This window comes from Trachypithecus francoisi, unplaced genomic scaffold (assembly GCF_009764315.1).
Source record: "Trachypithecus francoisi isolate TF-2019V2 unplaced genomic scaffold, Tfra_2.0 Lachesis_group14, whole genome shotgun sequence".
NCBI lineage: Eukaryota > Metazoa > Chordata > Mammalia > Primates > Cercopithecidae > Trachypithecus > Trachypithecus francoisi.
Window position 1 is genome coordinate 60980306 of NW_022681459.1, and position 21998 is coordinate 61002303.

At 46.8% G+C, this 21998-nt stretch overlaps 1 protein-coding gene across 2 annotated transcripts in view; it reads right to left on the reverse strand.

Moving 5' to 3' along the window:
* The window catches only part of EP300 (E1A binding protein p300), a 93961-nt gene extending 84683 nt beyond the window's left edge, over positions 1–9278 (reverse strand). The window contains exon 1 of one of the 2 annotated variants that reach the window (XM_033233822.1): positions 7977–9278. In XM_033233822.1, coding sequence (XP_033089713.1) covers positions 7977–8070 — 94 coding nt within the window. In that variant the 5' untranslated portion in view covers positions 8071–9278. The remainder of the gene's footprint in view (positions 1–7976) is intronic. The other variant, XM_033233823.1, reaches the window with a different exon arrangement.
* Positions 9279–21998: the final 12720 nt, after the last annotated feature.

The window sequence follows — 21998 nt, forward strand, 5'->3', positions numbered from 1 at the left end:
CATTAGCCAGGGATAGTGGTGGGTGCCTGTAATCCCAGCTACTTGGGAGGTTGAGGCAGGCGAATCGCTTGAACCCAGGAGATGGAGGCTGCAGTCAGCCAAGACTGCACCACTGTACTCCTGTCTAGGAAACAGAGTGAGACTCTGTGTCTAAAAAGAAGAAAGAAAAAATCATGCTTAACACAGTTCTTTATCAAGAAGTCATTCTTATCTTGAACATTTCTAACAAGAACAATGTTTTCCATTTTCTCATTATGTCTTAAATATCTGATTTTCATTTCAATTACTTATGTACACAAGACATCTTAATGATAGTATACATATACATATGATTGTCCCTTGGTATCTGCTGGCTAATTGGTTCCAGAATCCACTCCCTCCACTGCAGATACCAAAATCTGAGGATGCTCCAGTCCCTGATATAAAGGAGATATGTAATATTTGCATATAACCTACACACATCCACCTATATACTTTGAATTCTTTCTATATTATTAACAATATCTAATGCAGCGCAAATGCAACATAAATAATTGTTATGCCGTACTGTTTAGGGAATAATGACAAGAAAAAAAAGCCCCTACATGTCCAGTACAGACGCAACCACGCATTTTTTTCCCCTAAATATTTCAATCCATGGCTGAATCCACAAACACGGAACCCACAGATATGGAAGGCTAACTGTACAGTATTTTTCTGTTTTAAGCTCTGTTCCCATATTCTGATACTCCTAGAAAACAACCTTTGGATAGATGCCGTAAGGCTTACTCCTAAGACTCCTCTATGAACATCATGCACTTGGCTTTCTCTTTATCCAGTCTATCTATACAGTAGTTCATCCTTATCTTCTGTTTTGCTTTCTACCATTTCAGACATCTGTGGTCCAAAATACTACAAAGAAAACTGCAGAAATAAACACTAATTTTTGTTGTTTTAGAAACAGAGTCCTGCTATGTCACCCAGGCTGGAGTGTGCAGTGGTGTGATCATAGCTCACTGTAACCTCAAACTCCTGGGCTCAAGTGATCCTCGCACCTTAGCCTCCCAAGAAGCCAGGACTACAGATGCACCTCATCACGCCTTGCTGATTTAAAAAAAATTTTTTTATAGAGATGGTTGGGGGTTGGGAGGGGTCTCACTGCATTGCCCAGGCTGGTCTTGAATGCCTGGCCTCAAGCAATCCTCCTGCCTCAGTCTCCCAAAGTGCCAGGATTACAGGTGAGAGCCACAACAATGTTTTAAACTGCATGCCATTCTGAGTAGCCTGACAAAATCTCACTTGACCGGGTAGTGAATCTCCCCTTGGTCTAATGCATTCACCTGTATAAACTACCAGCCATTTGTCACTTGGTAGCCATCTCAGTTACCAGACTGACTGTCAGACTGACTATGGGGTACGGCAGTGCTTGAGTTTTAAGTAACCCTTATTTTATTTAATGACGGTCCCTAAGTGCAAGAATGGCAATGACAGCAATTTGGATATGCCAAAGAGAAGCTGTAAACTGCTTAAAAGTAAAAGTTCCTGACTTAATAAGGAACGAAAAAAATTTGTACGCTGAGGTTGCAAAGATCAAATCTATCCGTGAAATTGTGAAGAAGGAAAAAAATTCGTGATAGTTTTGTTGTTGCACCTCAAACTGCAAACATCACAGCCATGGTGCATGACAAGCGATCAGTTAAGAAAAGGCATTAAATCTGTGTGTGGAAGACACGGACAGAAACATGTTCTGATGACAATTATGTTCACTACCATCTAGGGTTTCAGGTATCCACTGGAGACCTTGGAATGTATTCCCCAAGGATAAGAGGGGACTACTACATATCCACTTAAAATAAAAAAACAAAAAAACAGGCTGGGTGTGGTGGCTCACCCCTGTAATCCCAATATTTTGGGAGGCTGAGGCAGGTGGATCACAAGGTCAGGAGTTCAAGACCGGCCTGACCAATATAGTGAAACCCTGTCTCTACTAAAAATACAAAAATTAGCCGGGCGTGGTGGTGCATGCCTGTAGTCCCAGCTACTCGGGAGGCTGAGGCAGGAGAATCGCCTGAACCCGGGAGGTGGAGGTTGCTGTAGGCCAAGATCACGCCACTGTACTCCAGCTTGGGCAACAGAGCAAGACTCCATCGCAAAACAAAAACACAAAACAACCCCAAACCACCTACCACTTTCCTTCTGGTATATTTAGCAATAAAGTTAAAAACAGTTAACAATGAACACATACTACACAGAAGCAAGCATAGTCTTAAGCATCTGATAAAGAGAATTCTCATTTATTCCTAACCACAACCCTGTAGGGTGGATAAGTAAGGTGGATTCCTATAAGGTGGGTACCCACCTTACAGGGTTGTGGTTAGGAATAAACGTGAGGAGGTTGAGCCAAGTTAAGTATTGGGCCCAAAGTTCACAGTTAATAAACACAAGTCTGGGATATGAACTCTAGCAGTCTGACTCCAATACTCATTCTCTTAGCTACTCTCTTACTCTTTTCAATACTTTTAGTTTTACACTCTCTCTCTCAACAAAATTACTTCTAATTGCTTTGGGGCATTTATAAAAAACCTATATCTAAAAACAAATTATATCCAAATTGCTCAGAAGAGGCTTAACACCTCAATTAATATTTATCCTCTTAAGTGTCTCTGGGAAAGTGAGCAGTAATAAAAAATTTCCCATTAAAATTTCAGAACAAAACTACTGTCTACTAAGTGGAAAAAAAAAATCACCTGCGAAGTTCAATGTTAAAGAATTTTTGCCGGGTGCGGTGGCTCACGCCTGTAATCCCAGCACTTTGCGAGGCTGACGTGGGAGGATTACGAGGTCAGGAAATCGAGACCATCCTGGTCAACATGGTGAAACCCTGTCTCTACTAAAAATACAAAAAACTAGCCAGGCGTGTTGGTGGGCACCTGTAGTCACAGCTACTCGGGAGGCTGAGGCAGGAGAATGGTGTGAACCTGGGAGGTGGAGCTTGAAGTGAGCCAAGATCACACTACTGCACTCCAGCCTGGGTGACAGAACGAGATTCTGTCTCAAAAAAAAAAAAATTTAGACTTGGTATAATTTGTTTCATTTGCCCATTAATTTTACTGCTTGCCTCACTTAAAAAAATTCAATTTTAGAAATCTTCAAAGGAGGAAACCCTAAAATCTGGACAAACACAAAAGTAACATCTTTTACTTTTCCATTAATTGCTGGGTATATGAATTGGCAGAGTAACTCTCAAATTGTTTTTGTAAATATACTAGGAAAAAGTATTTTACACTCCCACTTGTATCTGCAACACTCTTCCTACTCTTTTTTCTCTTCGCTATTTACCACTTAATGTCCCTACAAATACCACTTTGCATTAATTTTCAACTGTTTCCATTTTTTTCTTTTTATTAAATAGACTAAAAAGGAGATAGAAAGCAAAGAAAAACACAAAATAGTGCCAAAAGGCCACCAAGGCAGAAATCTTTTCCTCCCTCCTCCCTATTATCCGTTCACTGGACATGCCAATACAATTCCAACCTCTGTAAAAGAAGATGAACTCCTCCTGGAATACGTAACGCATACAAGAGTAACAACTTAAAAGTCACTTTATCTCATTATCAACCAGAAACAACCTTATTGAAGTCCTATAAATGAACTTACAAGGCCTTGAGAATAATTGCCAGAAAAATTTAAGGCACTTTAGTAAAATGTTTTGCAATTTAATACTGAGGAGAGCAATGCCTCACTAAATCAAGGAGCTGTATCTGCAAGACTCCAGAAGCAAACTCTAATGTAAACATTCAAGCCAAAATAAAATAAAACATAGTATATCACAAGTTACAGAGTTGGAAAATAAATGGTCTTGATCAAAATGTTTTGGTTAGGATGATGAATCACTAACACACAAAGGCATTTTAACAAAGTAGAGCTGATAGCCGGGTGTGGTGGCTCACGCCTGTATTCCCAGCACTTTGGGAGGCTAAGGCGGGTGGATCACCTGAGGTCAGGAGTTCGAGACCAGCCTGGCCAAAATGGCGAAATCCTGTCTCCACTAAAAAATACAAAACTGGCTGGGCGCGGTGGCTCAAGCCTGTAATCCCAGCACTTTGGGAGGCCAAGACGGGCGGATCACGAGGTCAGGAGATTGAGACCATCCTAACACGGTGAAACCCCGTCTCTACTAAAAAATACAAAAAACTAGCCGGGCGGTGGTGGGCGCCTGTAGTCCCAGCTGCTCGGGAGGCTGAGGCAGGAGAATGGCGTGAACCCGGGAGGCGGAGCTTGCAGTGAGCTGAGATCCGGCCACTGCACTCCAGCCTGGGCGACAGAGCGAGACTCCGTCTCAAAAAAAAAAAAAAAAAATACAAAACTTAGCTGGGCATGGTGATAGACACCTATAATCCCTGCTACTCAGGAAGCTGAAGCAGAGAATCGCTTGGAGGTTACAGTGAGCCAAGATCGCGCTACTGCACTCCAGCCTGGGTAACAAGAGTGAAACTCTGTCTCAAAAAAAAGGAGAGCTGAAGTTTTAAAAATCCTTACCACTTATCCACTGTGTACATTAATCTACTGGTCAAAAGGCAGGTATGCTTTTATATACTATCTGCCCTGTGTCTTTGAAATGGGGGAAAAACCCAAAAAACAAAAAAAGCCCAAAACTCAGGGTCACAAAACTGTACCAAGACCAGAAGGATCTTTACTCTAATTATATGCCAGACCCTAAAATCCTGTCTTTCCTGGTGCTTTTTAAGTGCATATGGCATTAAGCGCTTACGAAGCAGTGACAAAACATGTTCACTGAACAATGAAGACAACAGATGACCCTCATCATTTCCATCACTCAGATGGTCAGAAACAGCTCCAAAAAATATTTCCAGGATTTGCCTCACATTAACTTTTCCAGTCTTGCAGTCATTTTTACAAAAAAAAAAGTTTACAAGCGGCTTTCATAATCTTTTTTTGGAGGGAGGAGAAGTAGAAAAAAAATGTCATTTCTCAAATGATTTGTTTTACCCTAACGATACTAAACGAAATAAAAATTTCAATGGATCAAATGCAAATACTGAAACAAGAACATAAAGGTGTGAAGGCTACAAATAAGTCTCTTCCCCATCCCAACACGTAAAAGTTGATTTAACTTATTTGAATCAACCTGGAAATTTCTTAGGAGAATATTTGAGTATTAAACAGAAATGCAGATGTTGAAACTTACGTACTAATTTGGTTTGTAACACTTCAGCGTGTCACCCCATTGGATTCCAGTGTTCTTTCCTTTAAGGCTGACACCAGAAAGCTCTTGGATATATTTACATCATGAGATGTGCAAGCCTAAATCACTTTAAAAAAAAAAAGTTCCTACATGCTAGAATTTCGGGCTTATTTCAACCAGTTCTAGACAAAAACCATAATATCAAGGAAAAATTTTCTTTCACCCAAGTGACAACTCAAAAATCAGAAGTTACAAGTTTGAAATTTAAAGTTTTAAGAGGTGATATGCCTCCAATAACAGTTACCTGCAAACATATTACAAACTGCAGAATGCCAAAAAAAAAAAAAAAATCAAGATATAATGGTACCCCTGGCCAGGCGGCTCACACCTGTAATCCCAGCACTTGGGGAGGCCAAGGTGGGTGGATCACTTGAGAGCAGGAGTTCTAGACCAGCCTGACCAATATGGTGAAATCCCATCTCAACTAAAAATACAAAAATCAGCCAGGTGTGGTGGCCTGCGCCTGTAGTCCCAGCTACTAGGGAGGCTGAGACAGAATTGCTCAAACCCGGGAGGCAGAGGTTGTAGTGAGATCGTGCCACTGCACTCCAGCACTCCTCGCTGACACAGCGAGAGACTCTCCTCTAAAAAAACAAACAAAAAAAAAGGTATAATGGTACCCAGCTTGAAGTAAGTTCACAGAGGGACAGTATTTTCTTTATACTCATTTCTCCCCTCCCCCAAACCCAGACTAGTTACAATTAAAAACTGTACACCAAAGAATTCCTGGAGTAGAATCTTGATTTGGGGAGGAGGGAGGAAGTCAATCTTCATTACAAAATTTAGAAAAGTAAGATAAACTCTGAGTATCATGAGTGAATGAATTAATCTCAATGTTGAGGGTTTTTTAAACTGTAAAAGCCCACTTGATACATTTAGAACTCTTGTAATTATTCAAAGATATTTCAAGTAGCAAAACAGACCGACATGGAGAAAGCAGTAGCACACCTGTATTACAATACAGCTCCAAGACGAAGCTGCTCAAATCAGGACTCCTCAAAGTACATAAAAAAGTTTCCCCTACGTTCCAAGTCACTGGCTAACTCCAATGTAAAATCTCCTGCCACGTTACACCAAAACTAAAAAGCAAAAACTACCACATTACACAAATACTAAAGAAACACCACAAAAATCTACAGGTGATTGTCTAAAGATGATCTAAAAAAATCCTTCTGAATGGCACTTTAGTAGGTGCAAAGGAATACAACGACGTGTGTATGTGTATGAATTCTGAAGGAAAAAAAACAGCTAAAAAATTCCCTGGACACTACAGTACCTTCATAGAATACGTACAGATCAAAGTTCATGCATAATCAATGTTACAAGAGAAACTCTGCAGGATTCCTACTGCTCAATTTTTGCAGGTTAACTTAAATTCATTTCACATCTTTCTTACAAAAGCAACGAATTCAAAGCATTAGTTCTGTCTTCCCATTTTCACTCTCTGAAATGAAGCCTACTTAGAAACATGCTCTCCAAGTTCTCCACAAACTGAAAGGGTACATTTAACTCCATTATGCACTCTCACTGGCAGATGGAGGGATGACGTTGAGCCTGTTCTCAGGGAGTTAAAGAGATGCTCCGTAGTAAAGGGGAACATCTTGTGGACTGTCAGATGGCCAGCCATTCTTCATCTTCATTATCCCAGCAAAGAAAAGGTCCTTACCCATCAGGGTAACACCATTAAACTAACTGTAAGAGAAGAATGAAGGGATGATGGAGGAAGTCTCCCTGAACTGCTCCCGACAAAGGGGCTAGTCCACAACTGAATGAACTAAAAAATCCGTAAAGCTTTTAAACGAAAATCTTGATCTCCAAGTATGTTTAAAAGTGTAAAAAGACAAAGACACACACAAACACAAAACCTAATGCACATTTTAAACTTTTGTACAATCAGTTCATGTTTGTAGTTGATGACTGGAACTCTTTCAACTTCTAACCTTGATTTCCAGGTACGTAACTCCACAAAATTGTTTATCTTTTTATTTCCCCTAAAATGAGAAAGTGACTGAAACTGCAAAGAACATGCCCCTGTTCTCTCAACCTAAAAACCCGGAGTTTCAGACATTTTGGTCTCACACCAAAGAACTGGGAGATGTGAAATGAACTGCGCTCCATATTGATTCTTAAAGCAAATAAGAAGAAAAAGAAAAAAAAAAAAAAGCTAAGAACGGAGGTAAGATAAAAGAATTGTTAAACTTCACCTCTAATCTGAAATCTTGGACCTCGCGCACACACAAAATCAAGATTTTCTTACACCCTATTCTTCAACATAAAATATCCTGCAAGGAGAAAAAATCTTGAAAAGACTGGAAAGTAGAGGAAACAGAGTAACTACAGTAAGGAGAAAGGATTCTAAATTTTTCATTTACCAAGAACAAAAAAATGGAAACTTAAATTGCATAGGAGTTCTTACACACAAATGCATTGGCATTTCCCAAATTAAACTGCATGGGAGCAACAATACAGGCCATTTCTATACAGCACCCACTTACGAGCTCTAATTCCAGAACACACATCGATATGACATAGTGTTGCAACCAATGTATTAGGAGGCAAAGAAAATGGTTGGGCTACTGGACGTCTTCGACCCGCTCATTCAAATACCTTTAAAATTAATTAAGGGGCAGGGAACTAGAGAGAGATGAAGAAAAAAAAAATGGAAGAATAAAGGCGCACCGAGTAGAAAAGATTAAGGGGAACGTGGAAGGCCGGGGCTGCCGAAACTAACCTGTGCCATCGCTGGCGGACGCCGAGAGGGCCGGAGATGAGAGTTTAGGCCGCTTGGCTGAAGGCGGCCCCGGTTCCACCACATTCTCGGCCATTTTTAATTCTTTCGGAGATACAAGCGAGGAAAACCAGAATCCTCAGGAAATCTCTTCTTCGGCCCAGGGTCCCCGCCCCGCACCCAGGGGTGGGCTGGGGGGCTTCGACGGCACCCGAGGGGATAGGGGAAGTTCCTTTTTCTCTTCGCCGGGTCTCAGTGGCTGGAGAGGGATGCGGACTCGACAGAAAAGGTAAGGGCAAGTGCGAGGGGCCGGGCCTGGGCCCAAGCCCGGAGGAGGGCACAGGAGCACAAATTCGCCGAGCGCGTCCGCTGCGGCGAATTCCCGAGAACTCGCGGCTCTAGAGGCGCAGTCCCCAGCCCGCCACGGCCGGCCCGGCCGAGGTCTCTCGGAGCTCCGCCGCCGCCATCAGCCTCTTCCTCCTCGGCGTTGTCCTCCTCCTTCTCATCGCCACAAGGAGGCGGGGGCGAAAAGGGGGGAGAGGAGGAGGCGACAAGAGACACTCACCTCCTCCCGGTGCCCCCTCCCGGGCCTGCGCCCCCACCCTCCGAACCCTCCTCCTGCTGCCGCGCTCCGCGCCGCCGCCGCCGCACCGGCCCCTAATGGCCGCAGAGAGCTCGCCCGAGCCGAGAGCCAGGCTGGCGCCGCCGCCTCACATCGCGCGGCGGCCGGCGGAGGCGCGGCAAGGACGCCGGGAGCGGAGCTGGCCGGACCAGAGGGCCGAGGGGGCCGGGCCGAGCAGCGCCACCCGCACGCCCGCGCCGACGCCGAGCCCACCGAGGAGGCCCAGCTCCGGCGGCGGCGCAGGCGGCCCCTCCTCGCGCCGCGCTCCCCTCCGCCTTCCTCTCCCGCGGAAAACAAATAAATACGGCCGCCGCTACGGCCCCCACCGCCGGCGGCCAGGTGCTGGGAGCGCCCGCCCCCCGGGGCTCCGCTCGGGGCCGCCCGCGGCGGCTGGCTAAGGCGCCGCGGGGCGCGGGGTTATGTAATGGTCCCCCCTAGGCGTCGACGCCGGCCCGGCTCCGGGGCCGCGGTGGGGGTGTGTGCGGACGGGAGGGGGCTGGGGGTCGCCTCAGCCCGTGCGCCCCGGGCCCCCTGCCACTGTCTCGGCCCCTGCCGCCTCTCTCCGACCCGGCACCCCTCCGCACTCTCTCGCTCCCGCAGTAAGCACTCAGCCCGGCGTCCCGCTTGCCCACTCTCGCCCGCTCCCTCTCGCCCTCTCCCCCCCAGCCTAGCACACAAACAAGATGGCGGCTGTTGTTTCTTCCCTCTGCCGAATCCTCCTTACAGGCTAGCGGTAGCGGCGGCGGCCGGAAATGAGCCAAGGGGGGGTGAAAAAGGGGAGGGGCCGGGCCTCCGGAGGGAGGCGGGGCCTAGGCCCGAGCCGCTCACACAATGGGGGAAGTGGAGCCGGGGGCGGGGCCTGTTCCAATCACGGGATCCGCCCTAGGCCCCAACGCGGTTAGCGCTTCCGCAAACTCCCCCGGCGTCACCCGGTGGCTCCCTTTAAAGGGGAGGATTTTAGCGGGGGGAGGATTTTAAGGGGGGAGGGGCGGGGGCGGACTCAGAATCTATTTTCAGTCGGTGGATAGTTACGAGGGAAGGTGCCTGGCTTTGGTGTCTGCGTAAGGGACCAGTGGGAACCGGGACGACGGAACCCCGGAGCTGCGCCGAGGAAGGCGCCAAGTCGCCACTCAGGTGGCCAAATGGGAGCGCCCGTAGGGCGGCCCTGCTCTTCGGCCCTTGGGCGGCGGATCCCCCAAACCCCGGTCGAATCCTCCTGGCAGGGTGTACCCACTGCCGGCTGTTCCGGGCCAGATACCCAATGCGTCCTCACCTCTCCATTGCCCTCCCAAAGGGAGCAGTTCACATCCAAAAAGCACGTTGATTACGAGTTGTTTTCATATTCTCTGAATTTTCCTTTTCCATAACGAGCACTATTACTCTGACCAGAAAACAAAAATCACAGCAGTGGGAAGATGTTTCGGCACCAGACTCAAATTCATTTATTGCCCTCCACGTGTGTCCACACGCCCCTACCAGGTAGCACTCTCACCACAGGAGCCTTTAAGTATTTTTCTAAACACGCTTGGGACCTGAAGACAGTTTTAGGGTTTGTCTTTTTTTTGTCTGCTCCCAATAGACCAAGTTAATAAAAGATCACGTCCAGCCAGTGCCTTATCTAATGTAATTATGAGAAAAAACCAAAAATGTGGTAAAGGTAATGTAAGGATGGAAAAAAGCAAAAATGTAATGGTGGGAGGAAACGCTGGAATATAAAGTCTAGTATGTGAGACTCCACAGTTTTGCAGCTGAGGTCGGAGACGTGGTTTCAGGTTCCTACACATTACCCTGTGTTTGGCCATGGGTAAATTGGTACTGGAGGAGGTGGCAGGGGTGTAAGTGACCCTCAAAGAAACCCCCAAACCAGTATCTACTGATACTGGTTAAAAGCTTTTTCTTGGGCAGGCACGGTGGCTCACGTCTGTAATCCCAGCACTTTGGGAGACCGAGGCGGATGGATCACCTGAGGTCAGGAGTTAGAGACCACCCAGGCCAACATGGTGAAACCCCGTTTCTACTAAAAATTAGCCGAGTGTGGTGGTGCGCGCCTGTAATCCTAGCTACTTGCGAGGCTGAGGCAGGAGAATCGCTTGAACCCAGGAGGCAGAGGTTGCAGTGAGCTGAGATTGTGCCATTGCACCCCAGCCTGGGCGATAAGAGCAAAACTCTTATCTTTATTTCTGTCCCAGAAATAAAAGAAAAAAAATAATTCTTTTATTTCATATCTCATGCTCCGTAGTTGGTATTTGCGAATTGTTGGAGTTTCTTTGTTTTTTTGATATTGTTTCTGTTTGTTTTTTAAATGAATGTTGGGATGAATAAATAAGAACCTAATAGTGGGCCGGGCGCGGTGGCTCAAGCCTGTAATCTCAGCACTTTGGGAGGCCGAGACGGGCGGATCACGAGGTCGGGAGATCGAGACCATCCTGGCTAACACGGTGAAACCCCGTCTCTACTAAAAAAAATACAAAAAAAAAAAAAAAAAAACAACTAGCTGGGCGAGGTGGCGGGCGCCTGTAGTCCCAGCTACACGGGAGGCTGAGGCAGGAGAATGGCGTAAACCTGGGAGGCGGAGCTTGCAGTGAGCTGAGATCCGGCCACTGCACTCCAGCCCTGGCGACAGAGCAAGACTCCGTCTCAAAAAAAAAAAAAAAAAAAAGCACCTAATAGTGAAGATTCTAATGGAGCAATTGAAGTTGCTGACAGGGATGGATTCTGTCCTGTAATGTTCAGGCCTAGATCACCCAAACTGCAGTAGAAAAGCAAGCAAATTTGAAAGGACAGAACCTCTTTATCTTAAAGTTGTTACAGGATGAATTCAACGTGTAGGACTAAGATCAAGATTGGCCTTCAGGGATAATTTTGTTATTTTTAATAGTTTATACCCATATTCAGACTAAGGAGTACAAAGCAAAGAATGTTGGTCGGGCACAGTGTCTCATGCCAGTAATCCCAGCACTTTAGGAGACGGGGGTGGGAGGATCGCTTGAGCCCAGGAGTTTAAGACCAGCCTAGGAAACATAAAGAGACACCCCTATTCCCCATCTCTACAAAAGTTTAAAAAAAAATTACTTAGACGTGGTGGCGACCACAGCACCTGTAGTCCCAGTTACTCCAGATACTGAAATGGGAGAATCATTTCAGCCTGGGAAGTCAAGGCTGCAGTGAGGCGTAGTCATGCCACTGCACTACAGCCTGGGCAATAGAATGAGAGATCCTGTCTCTTAAATAAATAAATAAATAAATATTTTAAAAACCAAAGGAAAGAAATGAGAAATGTGGAGGACACCTGGAAACTTGCTCTGTCATTTCCTGGTGGGAGATTGCTTGCCCTGTTTTGTTTTGTTTTGTTTTTTTGTGAGACAGAGTCTGGCTCTGTTGCCAGGCTGAAGTGCAATGGCGCCATCTCGGCTCATTGCAACCTCCGCCTCCCTCCCGGGTTCAAGCGACTCTCCTACCTCGGCCTCCCGAGCAGCTGGGACTACAAGCATGCACCACCACACCCAGCTAATTTTTGTATTTTTAGTAGAGATTGGGTTTCACCATTTTGGCCAGGATGGTTTCAATCTCTTGACCTCGTGATCCGCCTGCCTTGGCCTCCCAAAGTGCTGGGATTATAAGCATGAGCCACCGCACCTGGCCTGTTTTTTTGTTTATTTGTTTGTTTGTTTTGAGATGGAGCCTTGTTCTGTCACCCAGGCTGGAGTGCAGTGGCATGATCTCCACTAGCTGCAACCTCTGCCTCCCAGGTTCAAGTGATTCTTCTGCCTCCCTGGTAGCTGGGATTATGGGCATGAACCACCACAGACCCAGCTATTTTTTTGCATTTTTAGCAGAGATGGGGTTTTACCATGCCAGGCTGGTCTCAAACTCCTCACCTCAGTTGATCCACCCACCTCAGCCTACCAAAGTGCTGGGTTACAGGAATGAGCCACCGTGCCTGGCCCCAGCTGTTTTTTTTTTTCTTTTTTTTTTTTAAGTTTCTTTTTTTCCTTCTTTTGAGACATAGTCTCACTCCGTTGCCCAGGCTGGAGTACAGTGGCATGAACTTGGCTCACTGTAGCCTCTGCCTCCCAGGTTCAAGCAATTCTCCTGCCTCAGCCTCCCTAGTATTCCTAGTAGCAGGGATTACAGACATGAGCCACCGAGCCTGGCCTTTTTTCTTTTCTTTCTTTTTTTTTTTTTTTTTGAGACAGAGTCTCACCCTGTCACCCAGGCTGGAGTGCAATGGCGCGATTTCGGCTCACTGCAACCTCCGCCTACAGGGTTTAAGCAATTCCCCTGCCTCAGCCTCCCGAATAGCAGGGATTACAGGCATGCACCACCATGCCCGGTTAATTTTTTGTATCTTTAGTAGAGATGGGGTTTCACCATGTTGACCGGGCTGGTCTCAAACTCCTGACCTCATGATCTGCCTGCCTCGGCCTCCCAAAGTGCTGGGATTACAGGCATGAGCCACCGCGCCCAGCTTTTTATTTTTTTTTTCCTTTCTTTCTTTTTAAAGAGTTTCTGTAAACTTGAGGAAAAGATTTGTTTAGTTTTACAGAGCATCCAGGTTGAATCAAAGCAGCATTCAAATATACCTTACCCATGTGGCCAAAAACACTTTAGGACTAGATATAAGAAGTGGATTGAAGGAAATCTGTGGAACATCCCATGAGAAAATTCAACCAAAAGAAATCAGAGGCCATGGCCCCCGGCTCTGCTGTAAATGGAGAACTCTGATGCTTGGTGCATCTCCTTGAGATGTGCTCCTCTAGCCTTTCCCCAGGACCCTGAACCTGAAATTGGCCATGTTGGAAGTGGCTGATGGCAAGAAAATAAGGATCACACAAAGGCAATCAAAGTGACTCTTAAGATGGCTTCAGGCCGGGCGCGGTGGCTCAAGCCTGTAATCCCAGCACTTTGGGAGGCCGAGACGGGTGGATCGCGAGGTCAGGAGATCGAGACCAACCTAGCTAACACGGCGAAACCCCGTCTCTACTAAAAAATACAAAAAACTAGCCGGGCGAGTTGGCGGGCGCCTGTAGTCCCAGCTACTTGGGAGGCTGAGGCAGGAGAATGGCGTAAACCCGGGAGGCGGAGCTTGCAGTGAGCTGAGATCCGGCCACTGCACTCCAGCCTGGGCTACAGAGCGAGACTCCGTCTCAAAAAAAAAAAAAAAAAAAAAAAAAAAAAAAAAGATGGCTTCAGAACAGCAGAATTGAGGCTGGGTATGGTGGCTCATGCCTGTAATCCCAGCATTTTGGAAGCTGAGGCGGGCAGATCACTAGAGGCCAGGAGTTCGAGACCAGCCTGGCCAAGGTAGCAAATCTCCATCTCTACTTAAAATACAAAAAAGTTAGCTGGGCGTGGTGGCACACACCTGTAATCCCAGTTATTCCAGAGGCCAAGGTACAAGAATTGCTTGAACTCAGGAGGTAGAGGTTGCAGTGAACTAAGATCGTACCACTGCACTCCAGCCTAGGTACAGAGTGAGACCCTGTTTCAAAAAAAAGAAAAGTAGATCACGCCTATAATCCCAGCACTGTGGGAGGCCAAGGCGGGTGGATCACCTGAGGTCAGAAGTTCAAGACAAGCCTGGCCAAGATGGTGAAACCCCGTTTCTACTAAAAATACAAAAATTAGCCAGGCTTGGTGGCGGGTGCCTGTAATCCTAGCTACTCAGGAGGCTGAGGCAGAGAACTGCTTGAACCCAGGAGGTGGACGTTGCAGTGAGCCAACATCGCGCTACTGCACTCCAGCCTAGGCAACAGAGTGAGACTCGGTCTCAAAAAAAAAAAAAGAAAAATAGAAAAAGAAAAATATTTTATTAGCCAATATTGGCAAGGAAGTGGAGAATTTGGGCTTTCATACACTGTTAGTGGAAATAGAGCGTGGTACAAACTTTTAGGTTCATACTGAATGTTTATAGCCTTTGAAAATCTCAGAATCTAGGACACATTCTACAAGTGTACAAAGATGTGAGCATGTTCCCTGCAGCAGTGTAATAGTCCCTCCTCTCCACCTTCCCCAACAAAGGGAAACAAACTAACAGCCTGTATGTGGGCGATTGGTTAAAAAACAAACAAACAATGGATATGATTCTCCTTATATGAGGTATCTCCAGTAGCCAAATTCATAGAGATAGAAAGTAGAACAGTGGTTGCCAGGGGCTGGGGACAGAAGGGAATCACGAGATCTATTTCATAAGTACAAAGTTTCCCTTTGAGCAGATGAGCAAGTTCTGGAGATGGATGCTGGTGTTGGCTGTACAACAGTTTCAGTGTACATGCCAATGAACTGTGCACTAAAAAATGGTTGGCCGGGCACGGTGGCTCAAGCCTGTAATCCCAGCACTTTGGGAGGCCGAGATGGGCGGATCACGAGGTCAGGAGATCGAGACCATCCTGGCTAACACGGTGCAACCCCGTCTCTACTAAAAAAATACAAAAAATTAGCCGGGCGAGATGGCGGGCGCCTGTAGTCCCAGCTACTCGGGAGGCTGAGGCGAGAGAATGGCGTAAACCCGGGAGGCGGAGCTTGCAGTGAGCTGAGATCCGGCCACTGCACTCCAGCCTGGGCGACAGAGCGAGACTCCGTCTCAAAAAAAAAAAAAAAAAAAAAAAATGGTTAAGAGGAAGCAGGTGTGGTGGCTCATGGCTATAATCCCAACACTTTAGGAGGCTGAGGCTGGAGGATCGATCCTTTGAGTCTAGGAGTTTGAGACCAGTCTGAACAACATGGTGAGACCCCCCCACCACCCCGTCTCTACAAACATTAAAAAAAAAAAGTTAGGCATGATGAGGCACACCTGTGGTCCCAGCCACTCAGGAGGCTGAGGTGAGAGGATTACCTGAGCCTGGGAGGTCAAGGCTGCAGTGAGCTGTGATCATGCCTCCACTATACTCCAGTATGGGTGACAGAGAGACCCTGTCTCAAAAAAAAAAAAAAGGAAAAAAAAGTTAAGACCAGAAATTTTACGTATGTGTATTTCATGAGAACTTATTAACGTTTTTTAAATGGTAAAAATGATAATTTTATGTTCTTTCTCTCGATATATGTTATTATATAATATATATATAATATATAAAAAACATATATATATATTCTTTTTGACACAGAGTCTCACTCTGTTGCCCAGGCTGGAGTGCAGTGGTGCAGTCTCTGCTCACTGCAACTTCCACCTCCTGAGTTCAAGTGATTCTTGTGCCTCAGCCTTGCAAGTACCTGGGACTACAGGTGCGTACCACCACACCAGCTAATTTTTGTATTTTTTTTTTTTGTAGGGATGGGGTTTTACCATGTTGGCCAGGCTGGTCTCGAACTCCTGACCTCAGGTGATCCACCCGCTTCAGCCTGCCAAAGTGCTGGGATTACAGGCGTGAGCCACTATGCATGGCCTACGTACCACAGATTTTATCACAGCTAGACAACAACAAAAACTATGGAACAGTCTTACAATGATGGGATACTATGCAGTCATTTGAAAATGAGTAGGCAGATATATACTATCATAGAAAGATGCCCATGTATTACTAAGGACGAAAAGAATATTGTTGAATAGCAGGTATAGAATGTCTCTATTTTTACAAATATAATGATTAATAATAATGAGTTAGACCAGGCACAGTAGCTCATGCCTGTAATCCCAGCACTTTGGGAGGCCGAGGCAGGAGGATCATGAGGTCAGGAGTTTGAGACCAGCCTGGCCAACATAGTGAAACACTGTCTCTACTAAAATTACAAAAATTAGCCCGGCATGGTGGTGTGCGCCTGTAGTCACAGCTACTCAGGAGGCCGATACAGGAGAATCGCTTGAACCCGGGAGGCAGAGGTTGTGGTGACCCGAGATTGCACCATTGCACTCCAACCTGGGCAACACAGCGAGACTCTGTCTCAAAACAAAACAAAACAAAATAAAAATAAATAAATAAATAAAGGGTTAGGGCCAGGCACAGTAGCTCACATCTGTAATCCCAACACTTTGGGAGGCTGAGGCAGGAGGATCACGAGGTCAGGAAATCCAGACCATCCTGGCTAACACACGTGAAACCCCGTCTCTACTAAAACTACAAAAAAGTATCTAGGCGTGGTGGCATGTGCCTGTAGTCCCAGCTACTCGGGAGGCTGAGGCAGGAGAATGGTGTGAGCCCAGGAGCTTGCAGTGAGCCGAGAGCACACCACTGCACTCCAGCCTGGGCGATGAAGCAAGCCTCTGTCTCAATAAATAAATAAAGGCTCAGAAGCTGATGGAATATGCACCAAACTGTTAGCAGTACTGGGGTGAGAGAAGTGTTATGAGGCGTGTTCATTGTACACTACAAATTTTTGTGATGTTTGAAGTCAAAATCAGAAAGGATTTTTTCTTTTTTTCTTTTCTTTTTTTTTTTTGAGGCGGAGTCTCGCTCTGTCGCTCGGACTGGAGTGCAGTGGCCAGATCTCATCTCACTGCAAGCTCCGCCTCCCGGGTTCACGCCATTCTCTTGCCTCAGCCTCCCGAGTAGCTGGGACTACAGGCGCCCGCCACCTCGCCCGGCTAGTTTTTGTATTTTTAGTAGAGACGGGGTTTCACTGTGTTAGCCAGGATGGTCTCGATCTCCTGACCTCGTGATCCGCCCGTCTCGGCCTCCCATAGTGCTGGGATTACAGGCTTGAGCCACCGCACCCAGCCGTGTGAATTTTTTTTTTAGAAAAAATCCTTTCTGGCCGGGCGCGGTGGCTCAAGCCTGTAATCCCAGCACTTTGGGAGGCCGAGACGGGCGGATCACGAGGTCAGGAGATCGAGACCATCCTGGCTAACACGGTGAAACCCCATCTCTACTAAAAAAAAAAAAAACAAAACAAAAAAGCTAGCCAGACGAGGTGGCGGGCGCCTGTAGTCCCAGCTACTTGGGAGGCTGAGGCAGGAGAATGGCGTGAACCCGGGAGGCAGAACTTGCAGTGAGCTGAGATCCGGCCACTGCACTCTAGCCTGGGCGACAAAGCGAGACTCCGTCTCAAAGGAAAAAAAAAAAAAAAACTAAACTAACATTCATGGCCGGGCGCGGTGGCTCAAGCCTGTAATCCCAGCACTTTGGGAGGCCGAGACGGGCGGATCACGAGGTCAGGAGATCGAGACCATCCTGGCGAACACTGTGAAACCCCGTCTCTACTAAAAAATACAAAAAACTAGCCGGGCGAGGTGGCGGGCGCCTGTAGTCCCAGCTACTTGGGAGGCTGAGGCAGGAGAATGGCGTGAACCCGGGAGGCGGAGCTTGCAGTGAGCTGAGATCCGGCCACTGCACTCCAGTCCCGGCGACAGAGTGAGACTCCGTCTCAAAAAAAAAAAAAAAAAACTAACATTCATGCCAGGCACAGTGGATCATGCCTGTAATCCTAGCACTTTGGGAGGCCGAGGCGGGTGGACTGCTTGAGCTCAGGAGTTCGAAACCAGCCTGGGCAACATGGTAAAACCCTGTCTCTACTAAAACATACACACAAAAAAAGTTAGCCGGCATAGTGCCATCTGCCTGTAGTCCCAGCTACTAAAGAGGCTGAGACAGGAGAATAGTTTGAACCTGGGAGGTGGAGGTTGCAGTGAGCTGAGATCACGCCACTGAACTCCAGCCTGGGTAACAGAGCCAGACTCCATCTCAAAAAACAAAAACAAAAACACCTTCAATAGTTACTCTTTGCTGTTAGGATAAAATTTCAATGGCAGGGATTCGTACATGCTTACCTACCTTATTTCTATGAACTTCCCTCCCTGCAGCCAAGTGGAATTATTTCTATTCTTCTGGTACCATGCTTTCTCTGTTGTTGGGAGAGTCACACATATACTGCTTCTGTCTGAAACAGCACTGCAGTCCTTTCTTTACCCACAAATTCCTGATCACCCTGCAGGTCTCAACTGACATATTCCTTTTTCTATAAAGCCCCGCCCCCAGCTCCCTCTGAGCCCTAGTTACACACTCCTCCTGTGTCCTCCCTGGCAAATACCCTGTACTTCTTTTATTATTTATTTATTTATTTTTAATTAATTTTATTTATTTATTTTATTTTTTAATTAATTAATTAATTTTTTGAGATGGAGTCTCACTCTGTTGCCCAGGCTGGAGTGCAGTGGCACAATTTCAGCTCACTGCAACCTCTGACTCCTGGGTTCAAGCAATTCTTCTGCCTCAGCCTCCGAAGTAGCTGGGACTTCAGGCGCGTGCCACGCCCAGCTAATTTTTTTGTATTTTTAATAGAGATGGGGTTTTACCGTGTTAGCCATGATGGTCTCGATCTCCTGACCTCGTGATCTGCCCCCCATCAGCCTCCCAAAGTGCTGGGATGTGAGCCACTGTGCCCAGCCTTTTTTATTCTTATTTTTTGAGACAGAGTCTTGCTCTGTCACCCAGGCTGGAGTGCAGTGGCACAATCTTGGCTCACTACAGCCTCTGCTTACCGGGTTCAAGCAATTCTCCTGCCTCAGCCCCCTGAGTAGCTAGGATTACAGGGGCCCACCACCACGCCCAGCTAATTTTTGTATTTTTAGTAGAGATGGAGTTTCACCATGTTGGCCAGTCTAGTTTTGAACTCCTGACCTCAGGTGATCCTCCCGCCCCAGCCTCCCAGAGTGCTGGGATTACAAGCATAAGCCACTGTGCCTGGCCTTCTTTTATTATTATTATTTTATTTGTTTATTTATTTATTTTGAGACGGAGTCTCCCTCTGTTGTCCTGGCTGGAGTGCAGAGCGCAAGCTCTGCCTCCCGGGTTCACGCCATTCTCCTGCCTCAGCCTCCCGAGTAATTGAGACTACAGGCGCCCGCCACCAAGCCCAGCTAATTATTTTGTATTTTTAATAGAGATGGGGTTTCACCGTGTTAGCCGGGAAGGTCTAGATCTCCTGACCTCGTGATCCGCCTGCCTCAGCCTCCCAAAGTGCTGGGATTACAGGCTTGAGCCACCGTGCCTGGCTATTATAATAATAATAATTATTATTATTATTATTTTGAGACAGAGTCTCGCTCTGTCGCCCAGGCTGGAGTGCAGTGGCACTATCTCGGCTCACTGCAAGCTCCGCCTCCCGGGTTCACGCCATTATCCTGCCTCAGCCTCCGAGTAGCTGGGACTACAGGCGCCCGCCACCTCGCCCGGCTAATTTTTTGTATTTTTAGTAGAGATGGGGTTTCACCGTCTTAGTCAGGATGGTCTCGATCTCCTGACCTTGTGATTCGCCCACCTCGGCCTCCCAAAGTGCTGGGATTACAGGCGTGAGCCACCGTGCCTGGCCTACGATTATTATTTTAATAGAGACAGCTCTCAGTATGTTGTCCAGGCTGGTCTTGAACTCCTGGCCTCAAACGATCCTCCTGCCTCAGACTCCCAAAGTGCTAGGATTATAGGTGTGAGCCACCATTCCCAGCCTATCCTGTAGTTTTGAATCACCTACATTGCACATCATATTATAGTTGCCTGGGTCCTTGTCAGCCTTTCCTGCACAGCAGGGAAGGTGACCATGTCGTCCATCTCTCTCTCCCAGCTCCTAATTTAAGACCTGATGAAGAGGGACTCAACCCAAACTTATTGATCAGATGAATATTGATTTGTGAATCTGGTCGGAGTTAGTGGATCCTCACCTGCCCCAACCTCATCTATGCTACTACAGCAACAAGGGCTTTCTGGCCCTGAAAAGGACATGACCTAGCTTACTTGTCCATCAGGGTGCCAGTCAACCTCTCTCTCTTCTGGAATCTCAGATAGCTTGATTGGATTCTTTATAATTACACCAGAAAAGAGTAAGTGTTTACTCTGGGCAATGAGCTCTAAAGGAAATGAAATGTCCTTCATGAGACCCCGAACTGAAGCAAAAGGAATGTTGGAATGGAGGTCTTCCAACATGATATCCAGGACTCTTTCTACAGAACCCTTACTACTTTCTTTGGGCAGTTGGCAGGTCTTATGCTTCCTCAAGACGCCAGCACCTAGGACAGGAACTGGGACAGAATTCATAGCCAATGAGTGTTTATTGAATGAATAAAGAAAGAGGGAAATTCTATACATAAACATGCTCACAAACACACACTCACATGCACCCAATATCTTTTCCACAAAATTTAAAAACAGAGTGGTAAACTCACAAAAACAGCCACAGAACTTGTGACTTTCCGTATCCTTAGACATGACTGTGCCACCATCAGGAATGAAATGCACCAGCGGAACAAAAGGTAACCAAGGATCTTGCACTCTTTTAAAAAGAAATTATTTTTATAGAGACAGGATCTCGCTCTGTTGCCCAGACTAGAGTGCAGTGGTGTAATCATGGCTCACTGCAGCCTCCAATTCCTGGGGTGAAGTGATCCTTCCCACTCAGCATCACTGCAGGTGTGCAGTGCCATGCCCAGCTAATTTTGGTGGTTTTTTTTTTTTTTTTTTTTCAGACCGTGTTTCATTCTGTGGCCCAGGCTGGAGTGCAGTGACACGATGTTGATTCATTGCAACGTCCAAGTCCTGGGCTCAGCTGATTCTCCCACCTCAGCCTCCCAAGTAGCTGGGATTACAGGTCTGCGCCACCATGCCGGCTTATTTTTCTATTTTTAGTAGAGACTTTAAACCAGAGGGAGAGTAAGTCTTTGTACTCATTAATCAAGGACATTTCACTTGTTTTAGAACTCCATGTTGCCCAGGCTGGTCTTGAGCTCCTGGGCTCAAGCGATCTGCCCACCTCAGCCTCCCAAAGTGCCGGGGTTACAGGCATGAGCCACTGCACCCAGCCAAAGTTTTGTATTTTTTGTAGTGACGGGGTCTCACTGTGTTACCCAGACTGGTCTCAAACTTCTGGCCTCAAGCCATCCTCCTGCCTCAGCCTCCCAAAGTGCTGGAATTACAGGCATGAGCCCCCATGCCTGGCCAGAACTTGCACTCTTTATACCCCAACCCAACCCTTATGAAGCCTCTTCTCTGTGCCCAGCACTGTGCTGGGTACTAGGAATTCAAAGATGGGGTACACACTGTTCCTGCCCTGGTGGCACACCATCTACTTGGAGAGAAGCTCATAGAGATAAATAGTTACTGGCCAGAGCAGTGGGGCTCCCGCAAGGCAAACATGGATGGATAATGCATGAGCATAAGCACCTATCACACTGGCGCCTGAATGCTGCTCACCATGGGTATAACATCGTGTGCCCAGGCAGGAGAGGACACTGAAAAGGTGGGCCCTGCCAGACCACAAAGGGCCATGGGTACCACGCTGGGAAGTTTGGGCTGACACCTGGGTCCTGCTTTTCATTTGGAATATGTGGTCTTTTTTTTTTTTTTTTTTTTTTTTTTAGACAGAGTCTCACTCTGTCACCCAGACTAGAGTGCAGTGGCGCGATCTCTGTTCACTGCTACCTCTGCCTCCTGGGTTCAAGTGATTCTCCTGCCTCAGCCTCCTGAGCAGCTAGGACTACAGGC